The sequence below is a fragment of the Micromesistius poutassou genome, assembly GCF_964030765.1.
Source record: "Micromesistius poutassou genome assembly, contig: SCAFFOLD_1565, whole genome shotgun sequence".
NCBI lineage: Eukaryota > Metazoa > Chordata > Actinopteri > Gadiformes > Gadidae > Micromesistius > Micromesistius poutassou.
In genome coordinates this window covers 765-11567 of record NW_028176994.1, presented here as the reverse complement: position 1 = coordinate 11567, position 10803 = coordinate 765, and the positions used below count along the sequence as shown (strand labels likewise).

Genomic DNA, 10803 nt, shown 5'->3' with positions numbered 1-10803 from the left:
ACTGGCCCCCGGACTGACCAATCACATTAGGGTTATGTTTATGTCAGTCAGTGAATGAACTCACAGTATGACAGCAGGTCATACATCCACCAGGTTCAGCGGCTGTATGGTGGAGCGTACATTATCAACACTACCGGTTATCATTAAGTTATTCAGATTTTACAATACAAGTCTTGCCGTAGTTTATGTTGAACATAACTTATTCAAACATATTTTAGTCAAAGTGTTTGATGTGAAATCTTAAAACTGTTCCTCAATGTAGAAAAGGCTTCAGTGATGGAGAGCAGGTCTGGTCGAGAGGCTGCTCCACTCTGAAAACATCTCCACATCAGATACCAGCTCCCACCGCGGTAATAACGCTGCTGTCTTTAGAGGTTATGGATAAGGTTTAAGGTTCTGTGCTTTAGTGAGTCTGGCTCTCCTACGCTAACTAGTGGTGGCTCGTTCGCAAACTAATCAGTTTGAACGAACGACTCTCTAACATGAACAAACCGACCTGATTCGCCGCTCTCGTTAGTCATCATTCGTCTCGTTGGTTCTCCGAGACTCGACTCCCAGCTCCGCCCACTAGTCGCTGACTCGTGAGTCGCCGTTCGTTCACTGACTGTTTAGCGGTGAAGACTGGAGGACTGAGACGTCACCAGAGCCAGACGGACAACAACATCCTGATTCTAACATGAAGCGCTCCTCAGATAAAGGAACTTAGTTAATGTTGTGTTGATTGATGACCGTTTGCACCGTCGCACGATCGTGATTCGTTTGAAAACGAGAACGAGGGAGGAGCCGAGTCTGACCGACTCAGTGACTGAGAACCGTGACTCACCGCTACCGGAAATACGAACAAACCAACGACTCTTCTTGGCGAATTGACCGACGCGAACGGGCCAGGGGGCCCAGGGCCTACGACGGCCCGGGGGGACGGGGGCCCATGGGGGCAGGGGGCTGGGGGGGCCAGGGGGGGCCTACGACGGCCCCGGGGGCCCTCCCTGCGACAGGGTGCTGTGTGGCGCGCGCTAATGATGCGTTCCAGACGCGTCGTACACCACCCGCACCAGGCGCTCTCGTGACGTCATTTCCTGTCTTGTAGCGCTGACAGAGTTCCCGTTTTGCCGTTGGCTAGTCACCGTTAGCTGCGTTAGCCTCTTCGGAAAACCAGCTCGAAAAAACAAACAAACACGACTTTACGCCACACCGCGCGCACAGCAAGACCGCGCGACGCATACGTCGGTGGCTAACGCTAACGCTAACCTCACTGACCTCGGTGTACGCTCAGAACGCCGACATGTGACCGCCAAAAGGGGGCGTTCCTCGGGGAAAGCTCGGAGATTTCGTGCGGGCAGCGGACGAGGCGTCTGGAACGCACCACGGTAACCATGACTACGGTGCGTAAAGACGCACGTTGATGACGTGTTGCGCTGAAGCCCTGAGCGGGCATGCGCAGCAGTGAGTCGAGTGTAATGCGGACAGTTTAAATAAATGCGCGAAATGTTTACAGCGTAGAAAGAAGTCCTTACCTAACGACGTACTGCGGGCTGGCGTAGGACGCGGTATGAGTGACCGACGTTAGGGAACACGAACGTCTCGGAACGTCGAGAATTACTATAGTATTACTATAGTATTACTAGTATTACTACAGGGCGACGAACCGTTGGGAATTCAAACGCGTCGTGACGGCTGTCACCTCGCTCAGGCCGCCGTTAACGGCGTAAACACGACCGTAAACCGGACGGTTTACCGGATTGGAGACGTTGAACCGTGACGTGAAGTTTAAACCCTGACTTTTGTCAGTTGGCCCCAACGGACGCACGGGCGCGCACTTAACGGTCACCGTTCTTCCCGCCACCACGCGCGCGCTTTACCTTCTCTTGTACTCGTCCCGCTCGCGCTTCACCTTGGCCAGCACGTTGTAGAGCGCGCGGATCTCCGGTGTGATGGTGTCCACCTGGACCCCGACACCGTCCGGCTGGACCCAGGGCGCCCCGGGGGGGCCCGTGGCGCGCGGGTCCCGGCCCCCCGTGCCCGGCCGACGGGTGTGGTTGTAGGACCACACGGTCCCGGGGAGGAACCGGGGCGGCGGGTTGTTGCTCGTGCCCGTCCCGGTGCCGTGGTTGACGTTCTTGATGTTGATGTCGTTGATGTTGGCCACGTGCCGCGCGGGGTCGCCGGGGGAGCGCGCGGGGCTCACGGAGCCGCCGTAGAGCGGGGTGATGTTGGAGTTGGAGTCCAGCAGGCCCGGGTTCAGGCCCGGGTCCAGGCCCAGCACCAGGCCCGGGTCCAGGCCCAGCACCAGGCCCGGGTCCAGGCCCGGGTTGAGGTTGTGGTCCGGCAGCGAGCGGCTGTAGTCGGCGTCGTAGGACAGCGGCGGGTGGATGGTGGGCGACAGCAGCCCGCCGGGCAGGTAGGCCGCGGTGTTGGCGTTCAGCAGCGGGATGGCGCCGGGCCGCGCCGCCGGGCCGCCGGCCCCCCCGGGCCGCACCACCGGGAGCTGCCCGGTGAACCCGGTCTGCACCCCGACGTCCCTGGTCGTCGGCGGGGGCCGCTTGAGGCGCGCGTCCGCCGGGCCGTTGCCCTGGTTACCGTCCGCCAGGGCCTGCTGCAGCTGCTTCTCCAGGGCCTTGTTGCGCCGCTCCAGCTCGTGCACCTTGGCCAGGAAGCAGCGGAAGCGCAGGTTGAGGGTCTTCAGGACGCTGATGTTGGAGCCCAGGTCGTTGCGCAGCGCCATGGCGGCGGGCGGCGGCGGGGGCGCGCCGCTCAGGTGCAGGTACGCGAGACCGGACGGCGGGAGCGCGCCGAAGTCCAGCCCCACCGGGAACCCGTCCGGCCCGAAGCCGCCGGAGCCGGGCTCCCCGAGGAGGTAGCCCGGGTCCGGCCCGCCGTAGGGCTCCAGCCCCGCGCTCCCGTCGGTCTGGTGCAGCGGGAACGCGCTCTCGGAGCCCGGGAACGGATTCATCGTCGAGTAGGAGAACCTGAAGTGCTCGAGATCCGGCATCAAAACCTCCGGTGACGCTCGTGTCCGCGGGCCGCTGATGTCAACACACACCGGCTCGTGCCTCGTCCCGTTACCGGCTCCGAAACTTCCCCGCAAACTCAGGACCGCGAGCAGCGCGCGCGCACACGTAAACAAACGCAGGAGCGACGTTCGGTAACCGATTAAAGCGCGCGACTAAACGACCGCTGTCGGTCAGTCCGAATAAAACAAATAAAGAATAAACAGCAGCTCGGTTAATACGAACTGAAGAACGACCGGCGGCGACCGACTGTAACGGACCACGGGAGCTGCTCGCGGTGCCGTGGTGGTGCAGAGCTCGAGGACACCGACACGTGAGTGACTGCGGCGTTCGGTTACCGTAGTGGACGGCGCGCGGCGCACACACACACACACACACACCCCCTCGCGCCCAGTCAGCGTTCCCGAGCACGCGGAGGAGGAACGGCTCCGGTAGGGTGAAGACACGGCGCGGTGTCGTCATCGGTAATTACGGTTATCAGAGCGGCACCGGAGAGCCGGTGACTGTAACGGGTCGTCCGGTCCTGCGGAGGCTCTTAATGGGGGGGGGCGCCCAGTGACGCACTGCTGGCTTCACGTTAACACTTCATTGATCAACAACAGCACTTTGTTTTTACATTTTTCAAATTGTTCATCAAGACTTGAGCTCCAGTGATTGAGTCGACACACGTCAGCTTCACCAACACGTTTATTATAGAGACAGTTCAGACCATACAGTGAGACGGGTTCAAGGCCCCGGGGGACTACAGTGAGACTCAGGAACCCGGGCCCCAGGGGGCCCCTGGGGGCCCGGGAACCAGGGAGGGGGGGGGGGGCTAGGAACCGGCCTACAGACCAGGAACCAGGGAGGGGGGGGGGGCTAGGAACCGGCCTACAGACCAGGAACCAGGGAGGGAGGGGGCTAGGAACCGGCCTACAGACCAGGAACCAGGGAGGGGGGGGGGGGGCTAGGAACCGGCCTACAGACCAGGAACCAGGGAGGGGGGGGGCTAGGAACCGGCCTACAGACCAGGAACCAGGGAGGGGGGGGGCTAGGAGCCGTGTGGCGGAGGAGGGGGCTAGGAGCCAAAGGGGGGGGCTAGGAGCTAGGAGCCGGGGGGGGGGGGGGCTAGGAGCTAGGAGCCGTGTGGCGGGGGGAGGCGTCACTCCTTGGAGTACATGTGCAGGATGAGGTCACACACGCGGTTGCTGTAGCCGAACTCGTTGTCGTACCTGCAGCCAGAAGAGAGGGGCGGGGTTTAGTGTACACAGGAAGCAGGAAGTGATGTCACACGGGCGGCGACCTCTAAACATGGCGTCTAACTCAGGGGTGTCAAACCTACGGCCCGCGGGCCTAATCCGGCCCGGAGTGTCATTTAATCCGGCCGCCCGCCAGATAATATCTAATGTCTATCAGAACCGGCCCGCCGGCATATCGCATTTCAGCGTTAACGCGGTGATGTGCGTCTTGGCCCCCGTCAACAACTCCGGCCCGCGACTTGTCCAAGACTTCAATTTTGGCCCACTGTACAGTTTGACACCCCTGGTCTAACCGAAGGTCACGGGGGAGTCCAGCGTCAGGAGGGGGAGAGCCTTCAGCCAACCAGAGGCTGATCTGTGAGGAGGAGGGGGCGGGGCCTGGCCCGGGAGGCGGGGCCTGGCCCGGGAGGCGGGGCCTGGCCCGGGAGGCGGGGCCTGGCCCGGGAGGCGGGGCCTGGCCCGGGAGGCGGGGCCTAGCAGCTCCTAGGCGCCCAAATTAAAACCTTATTAATTTTTTTCTCATCGTCCAGTCAGATGAACCGAGAGGCTGTGACCAGTGAACCGGCGGTTGCCTAGTAACGATAAAGACGGCAGGCGGACTGAAGACTGGGACGGAGCCCACAGCCCGCCCCCCCGCCCCCCCCCCTTAGAGCCGCCTCAGAGCCCCGCCCTCCGCTGTGGTTGCTAGGCTACCATTCTACAACGGCGGCGCGGTGGGCGGGTCATGTGACGCGGCAGGTGACCCACCAGGAGACCAGCTTGACGAAGTTCTCGTTGAGGGCGATGCCGGCGCCGGCGTCGAAGATGGAGGAGCGGGTGTCTCCGTTGAAGTCCGTGGACACCACCTGACAGGAAGTACAGTTAGCTCACTTCCTTCAGACCAGGTGGAGTGTTGTCAGGACCCCTAGACCCCCCCTGGTCCGTACTGGTACCCCCTGGTCCTACTGGTACCCCCCTGGTCCCTACTGGTACCCCCCTGGTTCTACTGGTACCCCCCTGGTCCCTACTGGTTCTACCTGGTACCCCCTGGTTCTACCTGGTCCTACTGGTACCCCCTGGTCCTACTGGTTCTACCTGGTCCCTACTGGTTCTACCTGGTCCCTACTGGTTCTACCTGGCCCCTACTGGTTCTACTGGTACCCCCTGGTCCCTACTGGTACCCCCTGGTCCTACCTGGTCCTCGGTGTAGCCCAGGATCCCCTTCATGGGGCCCTCAGAGGCCGCCTTGATGGCCTTCTTGATCTCATCGTAGGAGGCCTGGGGAGAAGGGGGAGGAGTTACACAGCGAGGGGGAGGAGTTACACAGCGAGGGGGAGGAGTTACAGCTAGCTCCAACAGGGAGGGGAGGGGGGGGGAGGAGGTTAAGGGTGGAGGAGGTTAAGGGGGAGGAGTTACACAGCGAGGGGGAGGAGTTACACAGCTAGCTCCAACAGGGGGGGGAGGAGGTTAAGGGTGGAGGAGGTTAAGGGGGGTAGAGGTTAAGGGTGGAGGAGGTTAAGGGGGGTAGAGGTTAAGGGTGGAGGAGGGTAAGGGGGGAGGAGGGTAAGGGGGGAGGAGGTTAAGGGTGGAGGAGGTTAAGGGGGGAGGAGGGTAAGGGGGGAGTAGGTTAAGGGGGGAGGAGGGTAAGGGGGGAGTAGGTTAAGGGGGGAGGAGGGTAAGGGGGGAGTAGGTTAAGGGGGGAGGAGGGTAAGGGGGGAGGAGGTTAAGGGGGGAGGAGGCGGGGACTCACAGCCTTCTTCAGCCTCACGGTCAGGTCCACCACGGAGACGTTGGGGGTGGGGACGCGGAACGCCATGCCGGTCAGCTTCCTGTCCACCAGAGAGGAGGGAGGGGCTTAGTGTGAACAGAGAGCTGCAGGGTGACCATGACGTCATCATGGGTCTCACTGTCACCACAGACAGACAGACAGACAGACAGACACCGTCCAGCCCCCGAGTGCTGCCGGGTTGAAGCCGGTGCCTTGCTCAGAGGGACAGGAAGTGTGGCGGGGCCAACAGGAAGTCCTACCCGTTGAGCTCGGGGATGACCTTGCCGACGGCCTTGGCGGCGCCGGTGGAGGCGGGGATGATGTTCTGCCCGGCGCCGCGCCCGTCGCGCCACATCTTACCGGACGGCCCGTCCACCGTCTTCTGGGTGGCGGTGGTGGCGTGCACCGTGCTCTGGGGGCGGAGTCAGCAGGTCAGGGGGGGCTGTGGGCGGTGCATGTAGGGGTGGTGTAGTGGGGTGTGGGTGGTGTAGTGGTGGGGTGGTGTAGTGGTGGGGTGTGGTGGGTGTAGTGTGGGTGGTGTAGTGGTGGGGTGTGGGTGGTGTAGTGGTAGGGTGGTGTGTGGTGTAGTGGTGGGGTGGTGTAGTGGTGGGGTGTGGTGGGTGTAGTGGTAGGGTGGTGTGTGGGTGGTGAAGTGGTAGGGTGGTGGGGTGTGGGTGGTGTAGTGGTGGGGTGTGGTGGGTGTAGTGGTAGGGTGGTGTGTGGGTGGTGTAGTGGTAGGGTGGTGTGTGGGTGGTGTAGTGGTAGGGTGGTGTGTGGGTGGTGTAGTGGTAGGGTGGTGCAGTGTACCATCAGGCCCTCCACGATGGTGAAGTTGTGGTGTAGTGGTGGGGTGGTGTAGTGGTAGGGTGGTGTGTGGGTGGTGCAGTGGGTGGTGCAGTGTACCATCAGGCCCTCCACGATGGTGAAGTTGTGGTGTAGTGGTGGGGTGTGGGTGGTGTAGTGGTGGGGTGGTGTAGTGGTAGGGTGGTGTGTGGGTGGTGTAGTGGTAGGGTGGTGCAGTGTACCATCAGGCCCTCCACGATGGTGAAGTTGTGGTGTAGTGGGGGGGTGTGGGTGGTGTAGTGGGGGGGTGGTGTAGTGGTAGGGTGGTGTGTGGGTGGTGTAGTGGTAGGGTGGTGCAGTGTACCATCAGGCCCTCCACGATGGTGAAGTTGTGGTGTAGTGGGGGGGTGTGGGTGGTGTAGTGGTGGGGTGGTGTAGTGGTAGGGTGGTGTGTGGGTGGTGTAGTGGTAGGGTGGTGCAGTGTACCATCAGGCCCTCCACGATGGTGAAGTTGTGGTGTAGTGGGGGGGTGTGGGTGGTGTAGTGGTGTAGTGGTAGGGTGGTGTAGTGGTAGGGTGGTGTGTGGGTGGTGTAGTGGTAGGGTGGTGCAGTGTACCATCAGGCCCTCCACGATGGTGAAGTTGTGGTGTAGTGGGGGGGTGTGGGTGGTGTAGTGGTGTAGTGGTAGGGTGGTGTGTGGGTGGTGTAGTGGTGGGGTGGGTGGTGTGTGGGTGGTGTAGTGGTGGGGTGGGTGGTGTGTGGGTGGTGTAGTGGTGGGGTGGGTGGTGTGTGGGTGGTGTAGTGGTAGGGTGGTGGGGTGTGGGTGGTGTAGTGGTGGGGTGTGGTGGGTGTAGTGGTAGGGTGGTGTGTGGGTGGTGTAGTGGTAGGGTGGTGTGTGGGTGGTGTAGTGGTAGGGTGGTGTGTGGGTGGTGTAGTGGTAGGGTGGTGCAGTGTACCATCAGGCCCTCCACGATGGTGAAGTTGTGGTGTAGTGGGGGGGTGTGGGTGGTGTAGTGGTGTAGTGGTAGGGTGGTGTGTGGGTGGTGTAGTGGTGGGGTGGGTGGTGTGTGGGTGGTGTAGTGGTGGGGTGGGTGGTGTGTGGGTGGTGTAGTGGTAGGGTGGTGCAGTGTACCATCAGGCCCTCCACGATGGTGAAGTTGTGGTGTAGTGGTAGGGTGGTGTAGTGGTAGGGTGGTGTGTGGGTGGTGCAGTGGGTGGTGCAGTGTACCATCAGGCCCTCCACGATGGTGAAGTTGTGGTGTAGTGGTAGGGTGGTGTAGTGGTAGGGTGGTGTGTGGGTGGTGTAGTGGTAGGGTGGTGCAGTGTACCATCAGGCCCTCCACGATGGTGAAGTTGTCGTTGATGACCTTGGCGAGGGGTGCCAGGCAGTTGGTGGTGCAGGAGGCGTTGCTATGGAGACCAGAGGGCGTAGAGGTGGGGTTCAGACGGAGGAAGAGGCGGGGCACTGGTCACACAACAGAGAGTCACTGTGACCTCTCATCTACTGGTGCGTCGCCATGGCAAAAAGCATCCATCCCTCCATTGGTTTAGAGAACCCCAACTCTAAACCAATGACAGCCGGACAGGACCCCCCCCCGGGCGAGGTCACGTGACCCCCCCCTGGGCCAGGTCACGTGACCCCCCTGGGCCAGGTCACGTGACACCCCCCTGGAGGGTCCAGGAGGTGTGGGAGCCGTCATGTGACTGACCTGACGACCTTCATGGAGGTGTTGTACGTGTCGTTGTTGACGCCCATCACGAACATGGGGGCGTCGGCGCTGGGGGCGGAGATGACCACGCGCTTAGCCCCGCCCTTCAGGTGAGCCTGGGGGGGGGGGCAGGGGTCAAAGGTCAGCAGGGGTGACAGGCAGCAATGAAAAGATTTATTTTGATTCAACACATCCAACATGCCTCATTTAACTTATCAAAATAGACTTAGACTCAAAGGACTGCTTTGAAAAGCATTATGTCATTAGTATTATAAGTCATTAAGGTTGTACGTCCATCTGTGTACATTAGTATCATTCACATTAGATTACTTTATTAATGCATAAATATTAAGAGTGGTTCTATTCAGTGTGTGTAGGGTGGTGTTAATGGGTGGAGGTCCTATACAGTGTGTAGGGTGGTGTTAATGGGGTGGAGGTCCTGTACAGTGTGTAGGGTGGTGTTAATGGGGTGTAGGGTGGTGTTAATGGGGTGTAGGGTGGTGTTAAGGGGGTGTAGGGTGGTGTTAAGGGGGTGTAGGGTGGTGTTAAGGGGTGTAGGGTGGTGTTAAGGGGGTGTAGGGTGGTGTTAACGGGTGTAGGGTGGTGTTAAGGGGTGTAGGGTGGTGTTAAGGGGTGTAGGGTGGTGTTAAGGGGTGTAGGGTGATGTTAAGGGGTGTAGGGTGGTGTTAAGGGGTGTAGGGTGGTGTTAACGGGTGGGGGTCTTACGGAGGCCTTCTCGATGGTGGTGAACACTCCGGTGGACTCCACCACGTAGTCCACGCCCAGCGCGCCCCAGCCGATGCTCTCTGGGGCCCTCCTGGACACACACAGCATCACAGCGTTACCACGGCGACCACACACAGCATCACAGCGTTACCACGGCGACCACAGCATCACCACCAGACCGCGATACCCCAGTAGCATCACAACAGTGTTACCACCGCCGCACAACGTTACCGCGGTTACCACAGCGATGCTACGCCTTCACTACGTCAACACTTGGCGTCAGGCAGGAAGTGACCTACTCGTGGGAGACGGTGATGCGCATGGCGCCGATGCACAGCTGGCCGTTGGCCACCTTCACCTCGCTGTGCTTCCAGGGCCCGTGGGTGGAGTCGTACTGGAACATGTAGGCCTACACACACACACAGAGAGAGACGTTACATACACACAACACACAGTACACCACACACACACACACAGAGACGTTACATACACACAACACACAGTACACCACACACACACAGAGAGAGACGTTACATACACACAACACACAGTACATTAAATATACCCACACACACAGACGTTACATACACACAACACACACAGACGTTACATATACACAACACACAGCACATTAAATATACCCACACACACACACACACCCACCATGTACTCCAGGGTGATGAAGGGGTCGTTGATGGCGACCACGTTGACTTTCCCGCCCAAGGCGGCGGCCCGCGTCACCAGACGCCCGATGCGCCCGAATCTGAGACAAGGAAACAGTCAGCCAGCGCTCAACAGTCCTGTAGCTCACCTGGTCCACCAGGGGGCGGTAGGGCCCCACCACCACCACCTGGTCCACCAGGGGGCGGTAGGGCCCCTCCACTACCACCTGGTCCACCAGGGGGCGGTAGGGCCCCTCCACTACCACCTGGTCCCACCAGGGGGCGGTAGGGCCCCTCCACTACCACCTGGTCCACCAGGGGGCGGTAGGGCCCCTCCACTACCACCTGGTCCCACCAGGGGGCAGTAGGGCCCTCCACTACCACCTGGTCCACCAGGGGGCGGTAGGGCCCCACTACCACCTGATCCCACCAGGGGGCGGTAGGGCTCCACTACCACCTGGTCCACCAGGGGGCGGTAGGGCTCCACTACCACCTGGTCCACCAGGGGGCGGTAGGCCTCCACCAGGGGGCGGTAGGGCCCTCCACTACCACCTGGTCCACCAGGGGGCAGTAGGGCTCCACCAGGGGCCGTGTTGTTCAGACAGGAGCTGACTCCGGGCTGACAGGAGGAGCGGTCGGTGTTTACCCAACACGGCCCCGGGCCCCGGGGCCCCTGGCAGCAGACCAGACAGGGCCGGACTCCACGGTCATTACACTCTCTAGATTAACCTTCAGCTGACTCTTCATCCAACGTGACCGTGAGTACATCTGTCAGAACACAGAACCAATATCTCTCTGGGTACAGAGAGGATGTTCATAGAGCCAGCACTAACCATCACTAGGTTAACCCGTTCCCCGTACACACTAACCATCACTAGGTTAACCCGTTCCCCGTACACACTAACCATCACTAGGTTAACCCGTTCCCCG

General features: G+C 60.6%; 1 protein-coding gene across 2 annotated transcripts; it reads right to left on the bottom strand.

Moving 5' to 3' along the window:
* Positions 1 to 4052: 4052 nt before the first annotated feature.
* On the bottom strand, positions 4053 to 10009 carry LOC311377411 (glyceraldehyde-3-phosphate dehydrogenase-like). Of its 2 annotated transcripts, XM_084491307.1 has the most exons (11): positions 9875 to 10009; positions 9511 to 9620; positions 9212 to 9302; positions 8486 to 8601; positions 8105 to 8186; positions 6254 to 6405; positions 5976 to 6054; positions 5420 to 5503; positions 4994 to 5091; positions 4122 to 4219; positions 4053 to 4085 (listed from the first exon to the last, which is right to left on the bottom strand). In XM_084491307.1, the coding sequence occupies exons 1-10, from the start codon at positions 9875 to 9877 to the stop codon at positions 4150 to 4152; spliced, it is 885 nt and encodes a 294-aa protein (XP_084347433.1). In that variant the 5' UTR covers positions 9878 to 10009; the 3' UTR covers positions 4053 to 4085; positions 4122 to 4149. The 2 variants fall into 2 exon arrangements, with proteins under 2 accessions (XP_084347433.1, XP_084347432.1); XM_084491306.1 differs by having other exon boundaries at positions 4078 to 4219.
* Between the last annotated feature and the right edge of the window lie 794 nt (positions 10010 to 10803).

Excerpts from the sequence above, each read along its gene's own strand:
- LOC311377411 (XM_084491307.1), bottom strand. Across the intron at positions 5,504-5,975 it reads CCGTGAGGCTGAAGAAGGCT|GCCTCCTACGATGAGATCAA; the intron begins GTGAGTCCCCGC and ends CCTTCTCCCCAG. Across the intron at positions 5,092-5,419 it reads TGGGCTACACCGAGGACCAG|GTGGTGTCCACGGACTTCAA; the intron begins GTAGGACCAGGG and ends ACTTCCTGTCAG.